The sequence below is a fragment of the Micromys minutus genome (assembly GCF_963924665.1).
Source record: "Micromys minutus genome assembly, chromosome: 10".
Taxonomy (NCBI): Eukaryota; Metazoa; Chordata; class Mammalia; order Rodentia; family Muridae; genus Micromys; species Micromys minutus.
Window position 1 is genome coordinate 19,448,703 of NC_137979.1, and position 25,584 is coordinate 19,474,286.

Sequence of the window (25,584 nt, forward strand, 5' to 3'; positions counted from 1 at the left end):
AAGTGATGTTCAGGATCTCTGATAAAAAACAAACAAACAAACCCTACAAAATTCCCACAGATGCCCCAACCTTTATGGGTGCCAGGTAGTGTTTGCACAGAACCTACAGTCATCCTGCTGTGGATTTTAAGTCATTTCTAATTACATATAACAACAACCCACTATATAAATAGCTGTCATTCTGTGTTGTTAGGGGAATTGTGACAAGAGATTTAAAAAAAAGTCTGTGCATGTTCAGACTATATGCAGATGTCTTCACCTGAACATCGTAACATTCTGTGGCTAGTAGAATCCACTAGTGTGAACCCAAGTATCCTAAGAGCTGCCTGGATTTCTTCTTGCCCCCTAATCCCTAATCTGCCTTCCCCCAGAGGGTACTTGGACATTACAGTTATTTTATGCAAAGCCTCATTTACATCAGTGGCCCCTTCCTCTGATAATCTCCTTGTTTTCACATCCATTTGGGATTTCATGAATGAAGACCTGCCCCCCTGCTTGCCAGGGTTGGGCTGTGGGTGTGTAAAACCAAAAAAGACGCAGACCCTGCTCTCAGGGACTGCAGCTCCAAAGGTGTCAGAGGCAGGCAGATATCTTCAAGCATAACAGGCAACGACAAAGTTGGGGGAAGCTCCAGGGAGGAATCTGTCACCTGTATGTGGGGGACACAAAGAGGATTCTAAGGACAAATCCATGACAGAGGAATCTAACCAAGGTTGTAGCCCAAGCAGAAAGCAAAACAAGAAGAAGGCGAGACGATGGGCTTGGCAGTGGTAGATACATGGAAGTGAGCAAAAGCCATGTATGCGTGTGCGTGTGCATCTGTGTGTGTGTATGTGTGTGTGTGTGTGTGTGTGTGTGTGTGTGTGTGTGTGTGTGTGTGTATGTGTGTGAGACTGACGTCACTCTTCACCCAGTGGGCAATGGGAAAGCAGTAGAAGTTTCCGAACAGTGGCAGAAGCCCATAGCAACCTTACAGCAAGACTTCTCGTTCAGCAGTGTAGGGACTGGGAGCAGTGAGCACGGAGTAGACAGCCAGAATGAAAAGAGAAATAATGAGGTCAGCGCAATTTACAGCAGTGGCCTGAAAGAGGAGGAGGAAACACTGTCAGACAGGATGTGGCAGGCTGGTGGCCGGGAGCTTGCCTGTCTCCAGGCTTCCTGCCTTGTGTGGCAGTCACGAGATAGGAGAGAACTGGGGGTACTGGGAGGCCAGCTGGAAGAAAAGAGATGAATCCATACTGCATGCTTGGTTCCTGGTTGTATGTTCAGACAGATGACCAGCACATGGGTGAACGCACCCATGACTCGAAGGACATTCAGGCCACTACTGGAAGTCCAGAGAATCCTGTGGGTGCTTGATCCAGCACGCAGAGAACAGAGTGGACCCCACCCCTGCTGGTCACCACTGTGCAGTGACCAACACGCACAACCGAGTAGGGTGTTCTAGAATTTGCATGTCTGTTGAATAGAGGCACAGACATATCACGCAGTGCAAGTCTGTAGGAGAGAGCTCTGAATACGGAGTTAAAGAGGCCAAGATAGGAGGAATGAGTCCATGTAAGGTGCTGCTGAAACAAGCCAAGGAACAAAGAACATAGCGGGAGGGGAAGCCAGGAACAAACAGAAATGCAATGTTTATAATAGGAGGACCATGTAAGTCCCTGGGGAGACACAGATGATGTAGTGAATGGTGTTGGTGAGTGAGCCGGATGCCCAGGGGAAGCTTCAGTGGGTAAGCCACTTTGATCCTGCCACTTGTTTTATGGCGACTCTAATAACTCCAGCAGGTCAGGCTGAGCCACTAACCAAAGTCTCACCCCGTTCACTTCCCATAGCGCTGCCTCTCCAGGCATTTCATCATGCAGAATGGCTCTGGGTACCGCCCTAGGCGGACAGGGACTCTAGTAGCGTTTCTTGAACAGGCTCTGAGTTCCTCCAAAGTTGCCTAAGGCTAAATTTGGCATTGTGTACTGTGGTTCATGGCTGGTGAGCTATTCTCAATATAGCCTACTCTATCCATTCAGGGGCCTAGGTTAGTGTTAAGGGTCTGTGTTGGACAAGTTTAATCCAAAGGCAAAAGGTGGTAGCTTGAAAAAAATGAAAAATCTGAAGGGTGGGAAATCCCAAATTAAAGTGCCTAAAGATTGGGTGTCCAGTGGGAGCCTGCTCTCTGGTTGCTAAAGATGGGTTCTCTTACTGTACTCACACAGAAGAAAAGATGGTCAAGCTTCCATGAGCTTTTTATAACAACATGGATCCGGAGTGAGTGGGAGCTCCCATGACCTAATCATTTCTCAAGTTCCCACCTCTTAGCAGCACTACACTAGGGACTTGGTTGTAAGTAGTAGGGCCTCTGGTTCATCAGTTCACTGTTTCAATAGTCATGGCACAACAGTGCTACCTTCCTATACTGTTAGAAGTTGTGGTGGTTTGCATATCCTTGGCCCAGGGAGTGGCACTATTAGGAGGTGTGACCTTGCCAGAGTAGGTGTGTCACTGTGGGGGTGGGCTCTGAGACCCTCCTCCTAGCTGCCTGTGAGCCAGGCTTCTCCTGTTTTCCTTCAAAACAAGATGTAGGACTCTCAGCTCCTTCTCCAGCACCATGTCTTCCTGGATGCTGCCATGCTTCCTGCCTTGATGATAATGCACTGAACCTCTGAACCTGTAAGCCAGCCCCAGTTAAATGTTTTATCTTATAAGAGTTTCCTTGGTCATGGTGTCTCTTCACAGCAATAAAAACTGTAACTAAGTCAGAACTTCCATCACTTAGCTGGCCTTTTTGACATTGTGTGATACATATTTTACCATTTGAACAATGGAGAGACATTTGAAAGGAGCACAGAAAGCCAGGATCAGTTCTGTTTAATGTGTGAGTTCTGTTTAATATATGAGTCACTGTTTTACAGCATATTTACTAATCTTTGTATGCATTAAACCAAGTCATTCCATTTATTTTATCTGTCTTCCATCCCTAAAGAAAGAATAATTTGAGGTAGTATCTTAGCCCTGTTCTTCTAGAAAAGCAGGGCCTGAGGAAAGGATTAAGTGCTAAGACCTTATTAGGAGATAATGAGCTCTAAGCAGTAAGAGAAGGCAAAGCCAAGGAAGATGTCACACCATGCAGCTCAGTGTCTGGCAGGGACATGCAAGGTGGGCAACAGCCACTGAGGGGGTCTCTTGACGTCTTTAGAAGGGTTGTGGAGGAGCCTACTGCACTTTGGAAATCTCCCATTTCCCACTGGCCAGACTTCACCTCCCCACCTACCTCTACCCTAACTCCTGCTTGGAGAGATATTTCTCTATCCTTTTGGTTAGACCACCTGACTCCAAACAGCTTATCAAAAAGCCCAACTCTATTCCTCCCACATGAATATTTCTAGTTCCAAGATGAGTTCCTAGTTGAACAGGAGTCACTTTAATAGGAACATGATTAGGGCTCTAACATCAATGTGTCTATGTAGAGACAGCTTTAATGGCGTGCCATAGTGCATCCTTGGCCTTCATACAATGGGTTCAGTGGCTGACGACTTTACTCAATGCCCATCCCAAGGAGAATGTCCCAAATCATGTAACACAGAAAGCACCAAAGTAAGACCCATAAGCCAAATGCACTTCACATTTTTTGGAGCACAACCATGTCCCTGTGTTCTTAGTAGGACTAGAAGAGCCAAAACTCTTCACTCTCTGGCCTTGGCAGAAAAGATTATCCCTGACATAAAGGGGGTCTTATGATTTCACATACTCAGAAATGGGTTCCTCCATGTATGAACAGCCTCTGCCCAAACTCAGCAGGCCATTGTGGTCCAGAGTCAAAAGTGGGAGGAGCAGGGGTGGTAATAACTAAACTTGGTATAAAGGTAAATGAGACCATAGATTCTTAGATAAGGATGTTCACTGGAAATGATGATTTTAAAGGATGTCTGCTTGTCCTACAAAGCATTCAGTTAAACCCAGGAGAGCTGGAATTTCTTCCATATCCTCTTTTTGACAAAGAACTGGCATCTCTAAATGTTTTATTATGTTTCTGAGTGAGACTTGGAATAGGGGTAAGCTAGGGACTGAGCCCCTGTGTTTATTTGCCAAATAGTCAGTAGTTTTCTTGATTTCTTATTTTAATTTCCCTTTAAGTGAATAGGTTCCCATTCGACTTTATTACACTAGGAACTAATGAGTTTCTAGGTAGGATTTCCACAGAACTAGTAATTGTGCAAACCATTCTTTGAGCTGTACTTGGTTCAAAGTTATTGGGTACTTTTCCAGCCATCTAGATAGGATGACCCTGACAGCTCTTCCTCAAGAAAAGATGCCCAGAAAAGCATCTGCACCAAAACCATCAGTCTGTGGATTTTTTTTCTCTATCCATCTGTATTACACAAAGTAAAACTAGAGTACTGCTTTTCTCTTTTGTTTGGCATATTTGGCTGATTAAATTGTGCATTGGACTCCTATTTGTGTGAGCATGTGGGCATGGATAGCCCTTATTTTGACTCTATGTTTTTAATTGAAAATAGATCCTTCCTTCATATAATACATCTCAACCAGTTTCCTTCTCTCCACCCCTCCCAGTTTCCCTGTCCCCATACTTTCCCTCTCCCCTGGCCTCTCCCCCTAGTCTCTAAGGGTTTCACAGTAGAAAGCTGTTAAACACAAGGCCATGCTTTTTTCTTCTTCCTCGGTGTAGCTTTTACTTTCTCCTCCCAAGTGTCCATTTTAATTTGTATTGTTTAGGTAATACTTAAGTACATAGCACCCCCCCCCATTTTCTACCAGATTTTAAGGCCAAGTAATTTCTTATTTGTGGTAAAGACTAAGTGAATTCTAAGTCATTTAATGAGCCAACATGTTAGCACCGAAAGACAAAGACTGTTTCTTCACTCTATTTTCAGAAGTCAAGTTACTTTGAATTATTTTGTGAAGACTGCAATCCTGCATGCCATTGGTTGTTAGCTGGAGCTAGCAGGCAGCAGAAAATGGTCCAGACACCACTGCACCAAAAAGAAATGTGGGGATGCTAAACCCAGGTTCCCCTTCTTGCTTTGTGCCCAAGAAAACTGAAAACCCACACCCACTCTGAACCCTGAGCACTCACACACACAGCATCACCACCTCCACAGCCAGAGCCCTGGTGCCTAACAATCAAGTTGTGGGCAGACAAAATGGGGTATGAGCACACAACTGAACTCAGCTATAGAGAAGAAGGAAGCAGAGATGACACCCATTTCAACAAGGAGGATCCTTGAAAACATCACACCAAGTCAAGACAAACACAGAGGGTTACATTCTGTGGGATTCATTTTGTATGAGATGCTTAAAATAAGCAAATCCATAGAAACGGAAAGCAGATGAGCGGTTGTCAGGGGCTACAGGATGCATGAGTAGCAGCTGCTAATGAGCAGGAGGTTAAGGTGAGAGAAATGTGCCATAATTAGGTAATGGTGAGGGTTGCACATTCCGTGAACAGACCAAAACCACTGCACCACAGGTTAAATTCTATAATATAGTGAATTACATTGCAAAAAAGACTTTTTTTTTTTAAGCACCCATGTATGAGGATGCCGGATGCTCTGTGACATTCTTGATTGCCTTTGGAAGCAGTTTCTTAGAGGTTCTGTTTGGGGATTCTTAAGGCATGACTTCCAAATTTTGGTGCATGTCTAAAGTGTCAGAGAGTGCCATTTGCTCAAAACGCCAAGACAGAGAGAGGGCCTGACATACGCCTGCTGAATCACAGTCTGCTATTATGAAAGGCTAAAACATTCTGCTTCACATTCTAACGTGCTTCCTAAAAGTCTCCACCTACTATTTTTTTTTTTCTAACTTCAAGGAGACTTAGTAACAAGAAAATTGATACAGACATCTTTGTGTTAGTTTTCTGTCATTGTGTTAAAGTACCTGAGATAATCAACTGATAAAGAAGAAAGGTTTACTTAGACTCATGGTTCCAGAGCACATTGTGGCGGCAGTGTGTGGCACAGGAGACACACTCAACTCATGGTGGAGAGGAAACAAGAAGAAAGCTAGAAAGAGGTTGGATTCCTAGTGCCCCCTGTTAGGAAACACTATATTCCCTGTGACCTAACTTCCTGATGTTCTACTAGACATTTGTTTAAGACAGAGTTTCACATGTAGCTCTGCCAGCCCTAATACACCAGGGTGTCCTTGAGCTGTCTGCTTGCTCGCTTGCTTCTGCCTCTTGAGTGCTGGGTTTAAATCCCACCATATTAAGCCCTACCTAACCACTGAAGGTTCCACTACCTCCTAATGGCACCCTGAGTTGAGGACCAGGCCTCCTCACATGACTCTTTGGTAGTGTGTGGGGGGCGGGGCATGAGTTTATCAGATCCAACCTGGAGCGGTAACAAGGAACAGGACATAAAGTTGAGGCATGAAGCTAAATCTGACACAAGAAACGCAATAAAAAGAAATGCAGCGATTGTCATCATTCTGAGGCTAGAGGTCAGATATCTATAAGCCACTGAAGTTAAAGCAGAAACTCCCAAAGAGCTATTTGAAGACAAATAATTCTGTTTTATGGGGACAAGATTTAAAATGAGTAAGAACTTGCCAGGAGAGGCCCTTCCCTGCCTGTTGTTTATGCTCCTGAGGTCGCTGGCGTAGCTGACTCAAGTAGGCTTCCAGTCTTTGTTCTTGTCAGTGAAGAGAGAAGTCCTAAGAGCTTCTATCATGTCAAGGCCTTGAGTCCCCAACTGTCATTTGCAGCTCAGCATTTCCTGGTAGGAACATGGGGTTTTCCCTGTTATGTGTGCCCCGTACCCTGGCAGGTGGACAAGATAAAGTTCAAGGAACTTGGAATCTGATGTGTACATATATATATATATATATATATATATATATATATATATATACACCTTAGTGGCTTAAGGAGCAGACAAAGCTTATTTTTTTCATTTTTGTCTCTTTAGAAGTTGTTGTTATTGTTGTTATGATGGTGATGGTGGTGTGCCTTTTGTTTTGTTTGTTTGTTTTTGTTTTTAAGCAGGGCCTCTGTTTGGTTAGGAGGTATGTGCCTGTAAATAGTACTATCCTTTCTCACTGGTCACACTCCAAAGCTCAGTGGTTTATCAAGGTCAGGAGTGAGCAGTCTGAGAACCTAGCAGAGCTTATCAATATAAGGAGGCAGGATTTTTCATAATCATTAATATGACTGGCATGCACTCATTAAAGGCAAGGAATGTTCAGGATGAGGGTGTGCCCATAACAAATGATGTTTGCTTGGGTTAAACCATATAAAGTGTTAAACTAACATTCCCACTAAAATGGGAAATGGAGTTGGTGTATCAAACACATTGTGTTTATTGAAGCATTGTTCACAACAGCCATGGCAGAGAATCTAACTGAGTGCCCATGGGTGGATTAATGGATAAAAATAATATGGTAGATAGTTGCAATAGAATACTATTTAGCCATAAAGAAGATAGAGACCTATGACCATAGCAGCATGAATGAAACCACAGCACCCTGAATTATGCAGAAATAAGCTAGACACAGGAAAATGAATAAACATGTTCTCATTCATGTGGGTGCTACAGATTTGGTTTTGTGGATGTAAAGAGTATAATAGTAGTCTCGAGTCTAGAAAGGCAGAAGGAGATGGGACAGAGAGAAGATGATTTGGTGAGATGCAGATACATAGGAGAAATAAGTTCTAGAGTGAAAATGGTTTGTGGCATTGTATCATACATTTTACAGCAAATCGGAAGAAGTCAGAGCATTGCTAAGCCAGAGAGACGAGGCACTGAAGAGAAGGAAATGCTAAGAATCCCGACTTAATCATTCAGCACATCGTGCATGATTTCACTCACAAGATTGCTCCTCAAAAGTATACACTATAATTGTGGCTCAAAATTTGTGCAAGTGCTGGTTAAGTTCCTAAGAAAATGGCATCACCCTGTTACAGTAGAGTAAGGGACAGAGGAGGTAACAGTAAGGCAGGGGCAAAACTTCTGAAATCCAGATGGCTTGCTCCACTAAGACAGTCAGTAGATGTCTATCCTGGATGGACTTTAAGCTAGATGCTGTGTGAGAGTGTCCAATTCTGACTATGAAAGCTCAAAGCATTCATAAACATCTGGATCTCTTCTCTCAAAAATCCATGAGGTGTGGCTCTGTCCTAACGGAGATGGATAGGACTCAGCATATTTCCTAGGACATTTCTCTGCCTGGGTAAGCTTCAATGTGTGTATTCTTCACATCAAATCTATGGGTTTGAGCCTAGTGTTCAGACAGAGCCTTGTGGTTTTATAGGAAGTCTTAAAGATCATCATGGGCCAGCAAGATGGCTTAACAGAAAAAGCATTTGCTGCTAAGCCTGCTGACCTGAGTTTGATTCTTAGGACCTATGTGATGGAAGGAGAGACCAACTCCCATAAGCTTCCCTCTGACCTCCATGTGTGGTATGCATGTATAAGTAAGCAAATTCTGAGCACATGTATGTATCCACACATGCTCAATCACATGCATACACAGAAAGACAAACAGACAGAGTAAAAACAGCACCCGAACCAACAACTTACATAAAGTTTAGACACTACTTATCAATGCCCTTGAAAATAGGAGGTGATGAGGAAGGGCCAAGAAAGAGAAGAAGGAAGCTATGTGAGAGAAATGGAGCCTGAGTTGCAAAGGGACCTTCTGACTTATCTGTGCTCTGCCTTTCACCCGCTGTTTTCTCATACATCTTGCTTGTTAGTGTGGATGGAGCATTGATACTCTGGGATTGGTGGGGCCAAAGGGCTGGTGGGAGCCTGTGGCTGTAAGAAGACACAGAGAGGACAGCAGAGAGCAGTGGACTGAAGCAAGGTGGATGCTTTGAATGTGAGGTGCTGTGGGATCCGTGAAATGCTATTATCTGTATGTTCTGGGCTGATACGTGAGTGGGCAAGGACCACAAGACTTGGTTATCAAGCAGCAAGTGTTGCTCAATGCCTTCTCTGTGGCCAGCTCTAATTAGCCATTTGATGGGCTTCTTGCCAGGGTGGAGTGGGCGAACTCCATTAAAGTGGCTATGAGGAAGGCTTCCTGAAATCCGTACGAGTTGTTCAAGGGAATTTTTCTGGTGACTTGTCTGTGATTTCCTTTCCTGCTTGGGTATACTTCGGAAGGTCCCTTCAAGCTTAAACAAAATAAAATAAAATCCTGTGAAAGCAAGAATGTCAAGCTTAAAGTGTTTATCACGCACAACTGCTGATGAGTGTGCCTCTGTACTCAAAGCTGGTACCGTTTCCCTCCATGGGATCCTTATTGTTGGAAGCAGATCTAGGAGTGGGGTAACGGCTTTTTTGTTCTTTCAGTCTGAGTTGGATTCCAAAGTAGAATGTTCTTCCAAGAGGTGTGGGAGGCAGAGAACCGGGTGAGAAGTTAGTCATGCAAGAAGCCCACGTTTATTGTGTGCCTACTCGCTGTGAGCTGAGCCATGCAGAGGACCACCGAGACCCTCACGGGCCTCATCAACCTTGGCTAGATAATGACCAAAGTCGCGCATGGTGGCTGTTGACTGAAGCTCCTGCCCCTTTTCCATCTGCCTGTCTGCATGCTCAGAGATAACTGACCCCCAGAGGAAAGAGCTCCTGTAACCATGAGGAACACTGGATAGACTGTAAGCTCAGTGTGCTGGGAGTGGAGCCTGCCATTCTGAAACTGGCTCAACTTTACCTCTTTAGTAAATGGACTGGGGTTCCTTGGGGAGGTACTGGTGATGGGCATGGAAACCTCAGGCTGGCTTTCATCTGCCTGTTTGTGGACCTGGCTGGTCTCTCTTTTATACCCTCAGAGAATCTTTCCTCTTGGGCTTATACTTCTTAACCTGGGTCTCTCCGGCCAGCCTGCCAGTTTCTGCAGTCCTTTGCTTGCTGTTGATTGGTTGGTTGCTTGACTGTGTCTTTTTAGCCTTTCAATTTCTATCACAAAAGTTTCATTTTCTTATTTAGCCTTGTAAGGCCAGCACTTTCACGCTGGTGCCCTGTTCCTTGATAGGAAAGCATGTCTGCTCTAACACCCAGTCACAGCTTACATGGAACAGCCCAGGGCCCCTCGTGTGTGTGTGTGTGTGTGTGTGTGTGTGTGTGTGTGTGTGTGTTCATGACACCTCTAAATCTCACACATGAGCCTGAACACATTTTAAGACTTTCCCAACTTATTCTTTTTGAAGGGGAGTTGGTTGTTGTTTTGTTTGTTTGGATTTTGGAGACATGGTTTCTCTGTAGTCCTGGTTGCTCTATAACTCTCTCTGTAGACCAGGCTGGCCTCAAACTCACAAAGATCTGCCTGCTTCTGCCTCTAGAGTATTTTTTTTTACATTTGTGTGTTGAGTGTATACCTACATGCACGTGTATATGTGTGTGTGCACGTGAGCAGGCACACCACAGTTTACATATAGAGGACAACTTAACAATAGTCAGTTCTCTCTTCCTACCCTGTGGGCCCTTGGGCATCAAACTTAGGTCAGCAGAGCAAGCAGCTGCTTTATCTGCTGAGCCATTTTGCTGGTCCTCAACCTTTATGGTGGAAAGGTAAGACAATGCTTCCAAGATTTCAGGATAGCCTGGTTTGGTGATGGCCATGTAGTGGGGAAGCCTTGGCGGGGGGCAAGCACAGGGTCATCTGCAGTGGCTCTAGACAAGATTCCAGAAGGAAAAGGAAGTTTCTATATTTATCAGCAGTGCCGCCTATGAGAAGAGGTGGGAGTGGGGTGAACAGTGCTTTCCTTCTGCCCCGTTACTTTAGAGTGGCCCGTGTGTGGCACCAGGCCAGCTTGCTGTCTTCCCTACCTCTGGCACAGAAGGGCCTGGGAATCTAGACTTCCGGACTCTCAGACTTCAAGGACAGACCTGAAAACCACAAGCTGGGAGTCAAGCCTGATGCTCAGCCTCTTAAAAAGAGTTCCTGGCAATCCTGGGGTGCTCTGAGCTTTGAGAAGCTCTGCCTGGGGCTCCCGATCCAAGCTCCCCCTGCACAACACTTGGCTGGGTAGCCAGACTTTTCTGACCTCTTCATAGAGAGGGTTTTGAATCTGTTTTGGCTGATTCTCTGAAGTCTCCCATTTCATCAGCATGCTGGGTCTTCTCTGTTCCCAGTACCTTTTCTTGACTTTAGAAAAGAGCATGAGAATCGGTTTCTTTGGCTGGGAATTTCTGTATCTTCGGAAGCACTGGTTAGGGTTAAGAAGGGTCCTGCACTCTCAGAGGAGCACAGGGTCTGCTGCATGTTGGTTGGACAGCCTTACTCAGAACCCAGTGTGTTTGCGAGCACCTGTTCAGCTGTGCCTGGGGGAGACTGTTAATTATTTCTAGTTCCCAATCTAATTTTAGTTCTTTCTGACAATCTCTTCTTTCCTGTGAAGAGCAACACTCTCAGCAATTTTGAGCATTATTTATAAACATAACGTCACACCTTTTACTGGAAAGTCTTCTACATGAGGATTAGCAAGGCAGAGCGGCTAACGCTAATAAATGCTGTGTTTCTCAGAAAACAAACAACTCAATAAGGTGCCCTGTAAGGAGACGATGCCACTTTAGGAGAGGAGGGGTTTCAGAGAGGTTGTGACATATGATTTCCTATGGAGAAGTCACGGACATCCTCCCTGAGTCAGGATCATGGGAGAATATTCCAGATCTAATGTAATGCCCCTGGATGGGTTGACTGTGTAGGGAGTTGTGGCTTGTGTCTGCCCTTGGGCTGCTTTGGTCTTATTAGAGGACTAGAAAGCTACTTATGGCTGCTTTTAAGGGCAATAAACGGGGGCTTTAAGACTGGAAAAATCAGGTCCCATGCCTAGGATCTTGGGGAGCCCCGTGTTCTCCATTTCTCTCTGAGTTTGCCTCTCATTTCTCAGGAGCCATTTGAAAGGACCAGCAGTAGAAGGTAGCTATCCCAGATTCCACTTTGTAGGACTCTTAGTGGATTCCAGCAGCCACACCCGTGATATATAAGAATTCGCTTAGATTAGTTATTTATTATTTATTTGAGACAGGGTCTGGCTGTGTAGCCCATGATGGATTTATACTCAAGACCCCCCACCCGAATCATCTTCCAAGGTCTGGGGATGCAGGCATGAGGCATCATGGGAGTTCTCAGAAGAAAGGTTTCCATTATATGTAGCAAATAGTTTTAATTTTCATGATGTTGTATAATTCTGATGGTGATTTTCTTCTTCTATTTGATATTTATATGAGTACAGTGGGCATGTGCATTTGCTTGTGCTTGAACACACGTGTGTAAAGGTGAGTGTGATGTGGGCAACATGTGCATCTGGAGACCCTAGATTGAGGTCAGGATGGTTTCTTGACCATTCCTTAACCTTGTACTTTAAGGCAAGGTCTCCCAGCCAAACCCAGAGCTTGCTCTAGGGATCCCCTGGCTCCACCTTCTGACCCGAGACTACAGGCAAGCTGCCATGCCCACCTGGCATTTATGTAAGTTCTGGAGGGTCTTCTTGCTTGTATGACAAATACCTTAACCACTGAGCTCTCTCTGCTGCCCTGATTGCCATATTGTAACATATGTTTTACATATGGGCTAGCCAGCTTTTATGATTCCTCCTCTTTGATGAGATACTCTAAAAGGTTCTTAGCCACAAAAATACAGTGATATTTCTTCTGGGTCTTCTGGCCTCTGAAATGCTTCTCATCACTTCTGGATTGTTTCCCCCCCCCCCCCCCACACACACACACACAATGAAAAGTTTTAATCTGCATGGGAATTAGATTCGGAAGATGTATGACAGTTTTCTATTTTGCTTGTCATTGAGATAGCATCTGCCAACTGGCTCTTGTCACTGCCCCGGAAAGCACCCATGAACCCGGTGATGTTCTGTCACCGTGGGTCTGTTGTCCTTACCGTTCTCTGTCTTCTTTATTCCTGTACCAACCCGGTGAAGATTCCCACCCCGCCCAAGCATTTCACCTGCGTACTTGGAGAAAGAGCTTCACGGCCTCGCCTGAGCATACCGGAAATTCTAGACTCACTACCCAAGAACTTTGGGGAAGCTGTGGAACAATGAGAGTTATTTAGACAGGTGCACCATGATCTTGTGACCCTTGATTGCCAGTGCGTGGGTTGTACGTACAATGTGGATCCTCTTGAGAAAGGAGCAGGTCAGCCCTGAGTGAGCTAAATGGTATTGTGTGAGCTTGGATTGTGCTCCTTAACACCATGTGCTGCTTTAAACCTGTGTGGTTCATTCCTGGGTTTTTCTATTTAACGTTTTTTGGGCCATGGGTGGCCTTGGGTAAAGCCATAGCGAGTAAAAGCATATACAAAAGCAGGGTGCTGTTGTGTGTAGTGGGGTGAACTGTGAAAATAATTGTTTTACTTAGGTTTTATTTTTCAGGATATGTTTTGAGGATGTACTGTCAGCAACTTCTGTACATAAAACAGCACACACTTCTCCTTCTCATGAAGGTAGTGACTTTGCGTGCACAGCAATGCACTTTCTACACCTGCCTTCCTCGCTCTCTCTCCCATTGCGGAATGCCATTCTGTCAGTACATAATTAGTCACTGATGGGTGGGCGCTTGGGCCTATTTGCCGGGACTTTTCTACTCTAGCAAAGATTACTAAAGAAAAAAAATCTCAATTATCTGATGGCACACCTAGAAGCTGTTGTCCAGTTAAAAGAAAGTTTGGCAGGCACCTGTAGCCTGTCTAGGAGTCAGCCCTCTCTCTGCCCCGCTTCTCCAGAACCGCCTTAAGAGTGGTCACCCTAGAAGGACCATATCAATCCCATAAATAAAAACATGATGCTTGTTGGTCTATGTTTCTCCAATTTTGAGGGAGAGATTAATAGGTTTTTCTTATTTACTGATCAGTTCAATAGGTTGTATTTTTCACTAAAGTATCCATATATGTCCTTTTCCCTTTTATTTATTTGTTAATTCACTTGACATGCTGGGCATTGAGTCAATGGAAGACAAGCATTGTACCACTGAGCTATGTCCCAGCCCCTGGTGCTTTGGGAATAGGGCTGTAACTTTTTGTAAGCCACATGCTGAGAAGAAAATAGTGTGCTCTGTGTGTTCCTTGGCTCTGTCTTGTTCTTTCTCCGTATCTTTCTACCCATACATACATGAAGGCCTATCATTTTTGAATCAACCACTGGCCATGTTGTTACTGGACAGAGTTGTAATGGTTGTGTTGAGCTCCGAGTCTTTATTCATTCATAAAACACTTCCTGATAACCTGCTCACTCTGTGTAGGACACAGGTTGAATCAATTGACTGTCTCAGCTCTCAGACCAATTCCGTGGTGGGAGAGATAGGAAAGCAGGTGCATAGTCTGGGTAGGAGGAAAGTCATTCCCCCAGCTGCTCTGACAGTTCCTCATGTTTTTATCCAGGGACAGACTGAGGACTTGGGTTTGCTATAAGTTCTCAGTACTCTGCTCCAACTGGTAAAATATTCTTGGGTCTTAGGACAGAATTCCAAGCTTCATTCAGAAAAAGGCTCTGAGGACAGATACTATGAACTTGGTAGTTTTAGAAGACTGGAATGGATATAGTAAGCATTTAGGAGTTCCTTAAATTCCCCTATATTGCTAGCATGTTTCTTACCTGATTCTAAGTCCTGACACTTTTCATGGGGCTTGTCTGGTCCTGCCAGTGATGGGATTCCATGATAATTTTACAATGGGCTTCCTGGGTTTTCCCCATAGCTGACTCATTACTGAAATTGCCAAATAAAAACAATCGTTTCTGGGTTCTATTTCCACTGATTAAACCTAAATGCTCAGGCTCAGGCTCAGAGCCTTGGAATCAGCATTTCAGACCATTGGCCCTAGGGCTTCTAATGCAAAACTGGCCTCAAAAAAATGAGGCGGGAGCCCTGGGTAATGCACTTAGGCTCTGGATTGGGAACAATAGGCTTGAGATTAGATAAGGTTTCCTTCTTGGCATCTGCCTTCAGATTTGTCAAAGGCAACTTAGGGCCTAATAACTGTGAACTACCAGTTGACTATACACACCTGGCATGGTTTTCCAACACAGAATCAACCATTACTACCTCTCCACCCAAGCAATGCTCTCAGGATCCCTCAGGATTTGGTAGGTCTTTGGGTCCTGCCCATCTCCAGACCACTGTGCAGCTTCGGACAGTGCAGAGCCGGATGTGTCAAACCAGCAAAGGAGTCCCTGAGTCACCCAACTACTGCCCTCAACTCTATCTTCTGTGAGATGGGAACAGCTCTCCCCCCCCCCCCCAGAGAATCTCAGAGTTGTTACAAAGACCTTGTGAGCTTCAAGGCAGTAGGAAATGGGGATCACCCAAAACATTTCTTTCTTACTAATTAATACCCCAACAGCTCAGTCATGCTAAAAAAAAGAAAAAAAAGAAAAGAAAAAAAAAGTGCCCTAGCTCATCCGGGTGTGGTAAAAAGAATACTTTCTCACCTCTTTCTCTGGAAGATGTGTTCCATGAAGAGATGAAAACAGTGGTGGGGTACGGTGAGACAGAGACTTGGCATGTGAGGGGGGGCAGGGAAGCAGAGGAGGGGACCAAATTTTGGACAGGGTCCTGTCCCCTGAAGCTCACTGTAGGTCAGAAACTGCAGAGCTCTGTGCATCATCTTGGATCCATTTTGGGGTACCAGGTCTTCAACATATGTAAACACACACACACACACACACACACTTCTCTCAAACATGCCTGGGACGTGGCTCATAATTTGGCAGGGCTGGTCCTGCAGTTCTTTCCAGGAAGGGGCCAGCAGGATGCTACTAGAAAGAAGCATTTGTGCTGTTCTGTTTGCTAAGGGTCTGTTCCTACTACAGGACCTGACACCTGCGTTGCTATGAGCCGGCACAGGTACAGTCAGAGAGAAGCAGCCCACGAATGGTCTCTTTATTGAGTTGCCATTAGACGGTTCAGGAATGATCTTTACACCCTCATAAGAATCACTCACAGAGAAGGCCAGTTCCACAGCCAAAGTCATGCGGAGAACCTCTCCCAAATGTCCTGACTCCCTGACTTTGGCTGAGAGAGACACCCACAATCTCAGTGGTACCCTCACTTTGATGTCAAAGCTGGTGCCACCATGACTGTCATTCCAGGTCTAGGGGTGGTAGCTACTGCACTCTTGCCATTGACACCCTGTTTCTAGTATTTCTTCAGAGGTTGCTAGGAATAGCCCAGGATTGTCCCAGTCTCTATAGAAATGGCAGGCTGGATAGTGATGGACAGCAGAGGGCATGTGGTGGCCCAGTCCAAGAGACCAGATCAGAGGTGGTCGACGGATCATGTTGCTTCGTTGCTCAAAGCACGCCATTCAGAATAAAAGCCAGGATCCTTGCAATAATTAGTAAGATCCGGGACAGACAATGGAATCACCCAGAGGGTGTTTGGTGCAGGTACCTGGCACCCAATTCAGGCTCAGTAGATCTAGGACAGGTCCTGAGAACTGCATTTCTAACATTTCTGATAATGCTGGTGTTTCAGGCATACTTTAGGAACCGTTTTCCATACTGAGCTAACCCATTCCTATTGCATCTGACCTTATCCTCTCTCTTGGCTCGCTTGAGTTAGGAGCTAGCTGCGGTTTTATACACAGCAATGCTTTTTTGTCTTTTGATGCCATGGCTCACCTACCAGTTCCCGCACTAGAGCCACCATGCTAAACTCACTTCTAAGTTCTGACCTTCTGAAAGCATGCGAGACCATAAACAGACCATGTTTTTAGATGTCAGTTTTGGAGTAATCAGAGGCATACAATAGACACCTAATAAGCCTCTTCCATGTCTTTCTTTAAGCATCCCTTTCTCAGGAGGCTTTCCTTGATTGTTGTACTAACATGGGGGAGGAAAGTTTTTTTTTTTTTTTTTTTTTTTTTTTTTGGCTTATGGTGTCAGGATTGTTTATTCCTCATGGCAGGGAAGCCTATAGCATGGCTAAAAACAGGAAGCATGTGAAGGAAACACAGGGAGGGGGTAAGGTAAGGTAAGATACATACCAGTGACCTACTTCAAGTATCTCTCTCTCTCTCTCTCTCTCTCTCTCTCTCTCTCTCTCTCTCTCTCTCTCACACACACACACACACACACACACACACACATACACACACACACACACACATCTTGCCTGCTATCTACCGCCTCCCAATAATAGCATGAATGCATCACTGGATTAAGCCATTCGCTAAGTCAGAGCCCTTTTGATCTAATCCTCATTGGAAAGAATCTCATAAGCATGTTCAGACGTGTGCTTCACAGATACTATAGGCATTTGTTAGCCCAGTCATGCTGACAATCGAGATTAGCCATCACAGCCACCTGTTAACTCGATAGTGTCCTTCTAATTACATCATCTACCCCCTCATTGTTTCCTTTTTGCTTTTTCTTTCTTCAGATGTGTATGTAGTGTACACAGGTGTTTTATGCTTGTTTCCATACATTTGGACACATGTGTGTGGAAGGGTACATGTGTATATTGCATGCATGTGGAAACCCAGCATTGAGTCTGGGAATCATTTCTCTTATTCACTGAGGCAAGGTCCTTCAACCAAACCCAGACCTGGCTGATGTGACTGATCCCATCTCCACTTGAAGGCTGATATTGCAGGCAGGATGCCGTGCCCACCTGGCGTCTTACCTGGCCCTAGGGATCTTAACTCCAGTTCTCATGCTTGCAATTGAATGCTTTACCCACTTCCCTGGTCCCTTTGCTTTGTCATGTTTATGATGAACCAACACTAAGCCTAATGTGATGTGTCTCTTGGCACAACTTCCTACCACCAGCCCTGTAGGAAAATGTTCACTAATGCAAATTTACACAACTATATATAATATATGGTATATAATATATATGTAATGTTTAATGTGTAATATGCAAACTATATAATATGCTATGTCATATATTACATATTATATAATTATTATCATATAATGTATGTGTATTACATAATAATATAATGCATATCGTATAATATATGACACATATTGGTGTGTGTGTGTGTGCATGTGTGTGTGAGTTGGGAGATGATGGCCTTTGATACTAGACTGTCAGATGTGTCCAGGCACAAACAGCCGTCCAAGGAGACAAAGTTCTCTCCTGCTTAGAAGCTTGGGTTGGAGCTTAAGACTCATTCCATTTTAAGATGCCGTTGGGTGTTTTAAAGCCAGAGACTCCAAACTAGAAGACACTGAATAACTCAGAGCCCATAATACATAGATGCAGGGGAAGAGACTGGAGTTGCTGCTGGTTTCTGAGGGAAAGTGAGCTGGGCTTGCACCCTGGTGCTGCAAACACACATTGCAGGGAAACAGTGACTGCAGACCTAGCATCTGTCATGCAGTGGACAGATGTCCTGGGTCAGGGCACTGGGGCTCCTGGAACACTCTGGGATGACTTTCATTCCTGGTACTGGGAAATAGCAAGGAGCTGGGCAACTTGGAGGAAGCCACTCCTGACGAGGGAGGGGCAGGGCCTATAAAGGAGATCCTAGGGCTGCCATATGCTTACCCTGGTCACATACTGCTGGGACCACCACTAAGAAAGGGGCAGAGAGAATGCAAGAAACCCAAAGGGGGGTTGGGAGAAAGCTTCATTGGTAGAGTACTTGCCTAGCCCATACCTTGCCCTGGGTTGGGCCCCCAGCACTACATAAATTGATCATGGTGGAACATATCAATCAATCTCAGCATTTGGGAGGTAGAGGCAGGATGGTCCAAAACTCAAGGTCATCCTTGGCTACAAAAAAAGGCCAACCTTGGCTCCATGGGACCTTGCTGCGGGGTAGTGAGACCCACTAAAGAAAGAAAAAGGAATAAAGAGGGAGACAGAAGAGGACTTTGAAGTCTGCCTTTGCTGGCTGTCACCTGCTATTTATCCTAAGGCCTTTGAAGGCAGAAGAAAGCTACCACAAGGGCCTGGAGATGAGCTAAGCCATTGGAGGAAAGGGTTAAGACTACCTGAAGACACAAAGGCTTGTGTATGAACACACAGCAAATACTCAGGACCAGTGGAGAAGTCCAGGAATACCTGTAGCTTCCCCAGTCCGGGTGTGTGCTCCAATGCAGGCAGGCTGAGTCTTAGCAAAGGATGCAGAAGTCTGGAGTCCATTATGTCTAACGAATAGCTCCCATCTTGCTCGCTCTCTTAATTGTTTGTTATGAAATGTCAAAGCATTATCATAAAATAATGCATTTAAATTTTTTAATGCATTATTGTATATAAAGAAATATTGTATTGTTCTGTGTTGTATTGTATTGTATTGTTCTTTGGAATCTAAATTTAACATTCTTTCAGATGTGCTCTGGAAGCCACTGTGAGGGAACAGCACTCATGGCTGTTGGCATGGGACAGAAAGCAAGCTCCTTAGGCTGCCTCTGCTCAGGCCAGTTATGCATGTCTGACTGCCCTGGTTTCAGTGGACAAGGTTCGAAGGGAGTGGTCGCCATTAGGAGAGTGTGTTCTGTGGAAAAAGGGTCCCTGGGGAATGGGTCACTCCTTCCGTTCTGACCTCACTGCAACTTACAGTTACCAGGGCCCTTGTGACAAGCAGCCACCTTGGAACAACTTAGGGTCCTAGCAATGGAAGCCTAGAGAATGCAGAAGAGCCTTGATCTGGCCTCTCTGGGCTCTCAACCATCTCTTCAATCTCTCTTGGACTAGGCCAGAGAGCCTGGTCACTGTAAGCAGATTATAGGGTCTTCTTTGCAGAAGGCCTGGAAATGGCTTTCCCCCTCTGGGTGGTGTCACCTGTCATGGTCCTGCTGTTGGTGTGATTCTTCTGCCAGGGTCCCTGTGTTCTCTCCAGATGCCCAGGCCTCTCCAGATGGTGTGGCTCTGTTCCTCTTCTGCTCCAGGCTTACAGTGGGTCTTACATGGGTCAGATCTAGCCAAGGCCAGGAGACAGGCTGGGCTGTGGCTTCAGGCAGAGATTCTAGTCCTATAGAATCCCAGCTGGAACAGAAAAATACAGCACTTACAGAGGACTGGGAGTTACCCAGGGGCGAGAGTGCAAGGACAGAGGTTTGACCAAGAATCTCTCGGAGAGCAAGTACCTACCTGAAGGCCAGCTTTTCTTTGTGGGTTTCAAGACATAAGAGCTATGGTACCCTAGCCCGGTGGGTCTCAACCTTCCTAATGCTGCAACCTCCTAGTTCAGTTCCTTCTGTTATAGTGACCCCCATCCATAAAATTATTTTGTTGTAACTTCATAACCGTAATTGTGCGACTGTTATGAATCAGAATGTAAATATCTGTTATATAGGATATCCTATATGCAACCTCCCATGGGGTTATAACACCCCTCCCCACAGCCTTCTTTGAAGAGGGCAGCAGGGCTCATGGTTGCTCAGGCTCTACCTTGTCTGCTCCTGCTTGGAGGCAAAGCTAAGCACAGCCTCTCAAGCTGTGCCTTCATTTGTCCCTGCTTGTCAGCAGCTTGTGGTTAGCAGGTACCACAAGGATGGACGGACAGACGGACAGATGAATGGATGGATGGGTGAATGGAAGAATGGATGGATAGAAAAATGGATGGATGGATGGATGGGTGGGTGGATGGATGGATGGATGGAAGGATGGAAGAATGGATGGATGGATGGATGGATGGATGGAGGGATGGATGGGTGGATGGGTGGGTAGATGGCTGAAAGAATGAATGGATGGTTGGATGGGTGAATGAATGGATGGATGGATGGTTGGATGGATGGATGGTTGGATAGATGGATGGATGGATGGTTGGATGGATGGTTGGATGGATGGAAGAATGGATGGATGGATGGATGGATAAATGGATGGATGGATGGATGGATGGATGGATGGATGGATGGAAGAATGAATGGATGGATGGATAAATGGTTGGATGGATGGATGGATGGATGGATGGAAGAATGGATGGATGGATGGATAAATGGATGAATGGATAAATGGATGGATGGATGGATGGATGGAAGGATGGATGGATGGATGGAAGGATGGATGGATGGATGGATAGATGGATGGATGGATGGATGGATGGATGGATGGATGGATGGAAGAATTGATGGATGGATGGATGAATGGATAAATGGATGGATGGATATATGGATGGATGGTTGGATGGATGGATGGATGGATGGATGGATGGATGGATGGATGGATAAATGGATGGATGGATGGATGGATGGAAGAATGGATGGATGGATGGATGGATGGATGGATGGATGGATGGATGGGTGGATGGGTGGGTGGGTAGATGTGTGGAAGAATGAATGGATGGATGGATGGTTGGATGGATGGATGGGTGGATGGGTGGATGGGTAGATGGATGTGTGAGTGGGTGGGTAGATGGATGGATGGATGGATGGGTGGGTGGGTAGATATGTGGAAGAATGAATGGATGGATGGATGGTTGGATGGATGGATGGGTGGATGGGTGGATGGGTAGATGGATGGGTGAGTGGGTGGGTGGATGGATGGATGGATGGATGGATGGATGGATGGGAGCAGGAACTAGGACCTGTAGTGGCCAGAAAATGAAATAACAGAATCTGTGCATCAGCTGGCAATGTGAGTGTGTGAGGTGCCCCTCCTTCTAAAATAAGGTCAATGGCGTCAGCCACCAAAGGAACGAAATTAGCAGAACAAGCAAGTGGGACCCCATTTCCTGAGGACCTTCCCTGAGCTTAGGGGCACACCAAGCGGGGGTTGCACATGCACTGTCACAATGTCCAGCCCTGTTGGCTGCCAAGGAACCGTTTGTGAAGGAATGAGTCAGCCAGGGCTGCTGTGCTAAAGAACAAAGGACAGGTGTCAAAATAAAAGCTTGTGACCATCCAAGGGCTGAATGAAGCATGTGTTCTCAGCCCTAGCTCAGGTTCTCAAACAAATTTGAGGCAGGTGCCTGTGCAGAAGGGACATCAAGGAGGTTGGTGGGAAGAAACCCTGGGGAAGACAGTAAGCAATCAATAGAGTGATGCTGGAAGCCCTCTGCCGTCTTACTAGAGCTCTGAGTGGGAGTGGGGGATGCCTCTGAACTTTTACTTGGACCTTTGACTCCCCACACTGACTAACATTTGCATGTATACCTCATCCCCTGCCCACCCCAGCTGAGCCAACATCTTGAGAGGAATTCATTGGTGAGCAGCATCAGGGAAGGGGTGCTAAGTTGCCACACCCACTCTCCTGGCAATTTTTTGGAGAGCAGACCATATCTGGCCTAGAAAAAGAAAGTGATCTTGGAAGTCTGCATGAAAGATGGGTCACTTTGAGACTTCATAAATACACAAGATGGCAGCCAGACAACAGTGGAGGCATGTTCAGATATCAACAGGGCAGGCTAACCAGGACTGTTGAGAAGGTTGTCTAGACCGGTAGACAAGTACAAGACACTGCTGCAGCTTGCTGGGAGTATGGGGTTGTTCTCTGTCATGTTTGTATCTGGTTGTGGGGTAGGGGGTGGGGTTTACAGGTAAACAACTCAAGACAAGAGACAGATTTGGAGCCAGCAGTCCAACCAGTTTGATGAGAGGAAGTGAAGTAGATAGTTTCTGCTTTTGGATCTTCGGTTGGGGGAAGCCAGAAGGCCAGGGCGAAAGCAGAAACTTGGGGCTGACCCTTGCCGATGCTGTCATCCTGGGAAGCAGTTTGACTACCAAGCAAGCTGACCCTGAGTGCATGCATGTGTGCTTACATTTTTGCTTGTGTGCTTGTGTGCATGCTTATGTGCATGCGTGCATGAGTGCTTCTTTGCATGCATGTTCTCTTTTTCATCTACCTTGTGGGTTCCAGGGATCAAAGTCTTTTTGATTGACAGCAAGCATCTTTACCTCAAAAGCTATCTCTCCAAGCCATGGCTTTAAACTTTTCATCCTCCTGCTTCAGCTTCCTTAGTGTAGGGATTACAGGTGTAGATGTGGGACACCACGCCTAAGGAAAGTTATTTTTAACATCAGAAAATGTTGTAAGTTCTGGGGGACAGGAACAGAATGGAAGTGTTGGTTAATTTCTGATCAGCCTGTGTATGTAGCTGAGTCTCAGGAGAGGTAACCAGGAAGAAGCTCAAAACTGTTGTTCAACCAAGACATAGAACAGGCAGCACATGGGGATACATGAATGTCATCTGCACTTGGGAGGCAGAGGTAGGAGAATCACAAGTCACTCTGGCTAAATAATGGGACCATAACTCTAAAAACAAAAACGAATGACCTAAGGACAGAGCGGTGTAGTCTGAAGGTACCTGGGGCTCACCCATCGGCCAAGGACTATCTTTCTACAGACCAAGGTTCTTTGCTCTGAGCACTAGAGTCTGAGGTTACCATAGGCTTTAAGAAGAAACACTCAGTTTACAGCTGGGGATTCTGGGACTAGAGATGGGAGCCCTAGGGACAGAAGTAGAGAGGAGTAATGGGGGTGGGGTAGACGATTCTAGCTGGGAGGCAGGTTCTAGCTCCTCTGGTCCACCATGTAGAGAAAGGCCTTGGTTAAGGGATGCTCTGCCAAGAGGAATAAGGTTGGGCGTAAGGGACATAGGCAAGAAGCATACTCCTGTGGGACTGAAGTATAAAGGAAGGTGTCCGTTGGCTTCTGCTATGGAAGAAGGTGACCTCACTCTGCCCTGTGATACTTGGCTTCCATCACAACATTCTCAAACTGATCTTGTTTTTCCCTTGACAGAGACCACCTGGGAACGTCCCAGCAGTTCTTCTGGGATTTCAGCCAGCCCTGGCCCTCACAGGAGCTCTCTGCCTCCAACAGGTAAGAGCCACTCAGCAGCTTAGGAGAAGTGGGAGGGCTCTCTACCCACTTTCACTGGGAAGCTGAGAGTGTGGGTCCTGGGACCTGAAACCTGCTGTGGTGTGTTGTAAACCAGACCTGGAGGTGATCTAGACCATGTCCCTAAAGTTTGGCAACACAGAAAACAGTTTATTATTTTTCCCCATGTAATTCCCTCCCTCCAGGCAGCTTTCCCTGACTACTCTGTTCGGGGCCCTCAACCTCTCAATCTGTATCACAGCATAGTACAGTTCATGTTCTTCTCTCTGTTGAGGCTCTCCTCCCACGATGTACTGAGGGCAGGGCCTGGATGTCTCCTAGTGCTCCGGTCTCTATGTCTTCACACAGAGCCTGGCTTCATTGTTGTAGGAATTCATAGTCATCAGTTGCCTCTTCGGAGACTACTCAGCACACATGGGCTCACCAGAGTCCTGTGCTGTCACCTGTGGGGAATGGAGCTCTGGGTGAAGTTGGTTTGGACCTCTTTAGAGGGCTGGGAGTCAGAGACCCTCCAACCCCTAGAAGCATGTCAAGAGCACTCCTTGGCCCAGCTTCAGGTGTGCTGGGCCTCTAGGGTGTCAAGAAGGGTGGAGAGGTAGGGAAGAGGGTCGGGGGGCCTGGGCAGTGGCTTCCCACACCTCATCAGCTTAGCACAGCAGTTCCTAAGTCTAAGACTGTAGAGTTTTGCACAGCCAGCGCCCTGGCCAAGAAGCTTAATGCTCATGCTCTCATTGGAGAATTGGCCGGCACGCGCTGTTCTGGAAGACACCCCGATGCACCCCGTCATTTTGTAGGGACTCCTACTGTGTTCCTTCACAGCATGTCATGGACTTGCCAGTCTGTCTGGTCTAAATTCTGAGAGGCTCTGCCTTCCAGGGCACTGGGTAGGGTCTAAGACTATCGTAGGACAGGACACTCACTGGTATCTGCTAGAAAGACTCTGGGGCTCTTGCTAAATGTTCCAAAGGGCACAGGAAAGGACCACGGAGAAGACTCCAGGGCTTATGGGACTACAGTGAGAGTTCAGAAACTGTTCTGAGGTACAAAACATCCATCCAGCGCTGCCCACAGTAGGGGTCTCTGGGACATGCATGACCCATAAGGTCAGGGACGAATGTCTTGCATTCTTTTTACATCAGCCATATCATATGCTGAAAAGTGGATTCTAACTGAATGTGAGGCCCTTTTTCTCGTTATTTAAAGTCTACCATCAGCAGCATTCTGTAATTTGGGAGATTATTGCTTCTTTCCTGTGGTCTTGGCCATGGTTCTTCCCCCACAGGGTGACCATGAGAGGGTTTGACCTGGCTTCATGATGTTGATCGTGTTAACTGTGGGGTTTAAAGATACCTCAGCAGTCCATTGGCCCTCCACCTTCCCTCCTGCCATCGTCTGTACATCTACCCTCCACCTCCCACCCTACCATCCACCCCTGTTCTAATTTCACTCTGTTGCTATGAGAAAACACGCCTATCAAAGGTAATTTAAGGGACGGAAAGGGTTGTCTCAGCTTATAGGTCACAGCCTGTTATTGAGGGAAGTCAGGGCAGGAATGCAAACAAGAACTTAAACAGGAAACTTGGAGGAACACCGCTTGCCAGCTTCCTCACTGGCCTGTGATTAGCTAGCTTTCTTACACAGCCTTGGACCACCCACCTAGGATGGTGCCTCCCACAGTGGGTTCGGCTTTCCTGCACCAATTATTAATCAAGCCAACCTGATCTACACAGTTCCTCAACTGAGGCTTCTCTCTCAGATGACTCTAGGCTGTGTCAAGTTGACAATTAAAGCTAGCTAAGAATAACACTCTACCCCACCCCATCATTCTCCCTCTTTCCTTCTCCCACTCTGCAATCCATCATCTTCCCTTCATTCGCCGTGC

The 25,584-nt window shown here is 46.0% G+C and overlaps 1 protein-coding gene across 2 annotated transcripts in view; it reads left to right on the forward strand.

The window, feature by feature from the left end:
• The window catches only part of GAS7 (growth arrest specific 7), a 95,772-nt gene that overhangs the window by 20,807 nt on the left and 49,381 nt on the right, over positions 1–25,584 (forward strand). For both annotated transcript variants that reach the window (XM_080922297.1, XM_080922298.1), the window contains exon 3: positions 23,604–23,684. In XM_080922297.1, the coding sequence (XP_080778423.1) occupies positions 23,604–23,684 (81 nt within the window). The remainder of the gene's footprint in view (positions 1–23,603; positions 23,685–25,584) is intronic.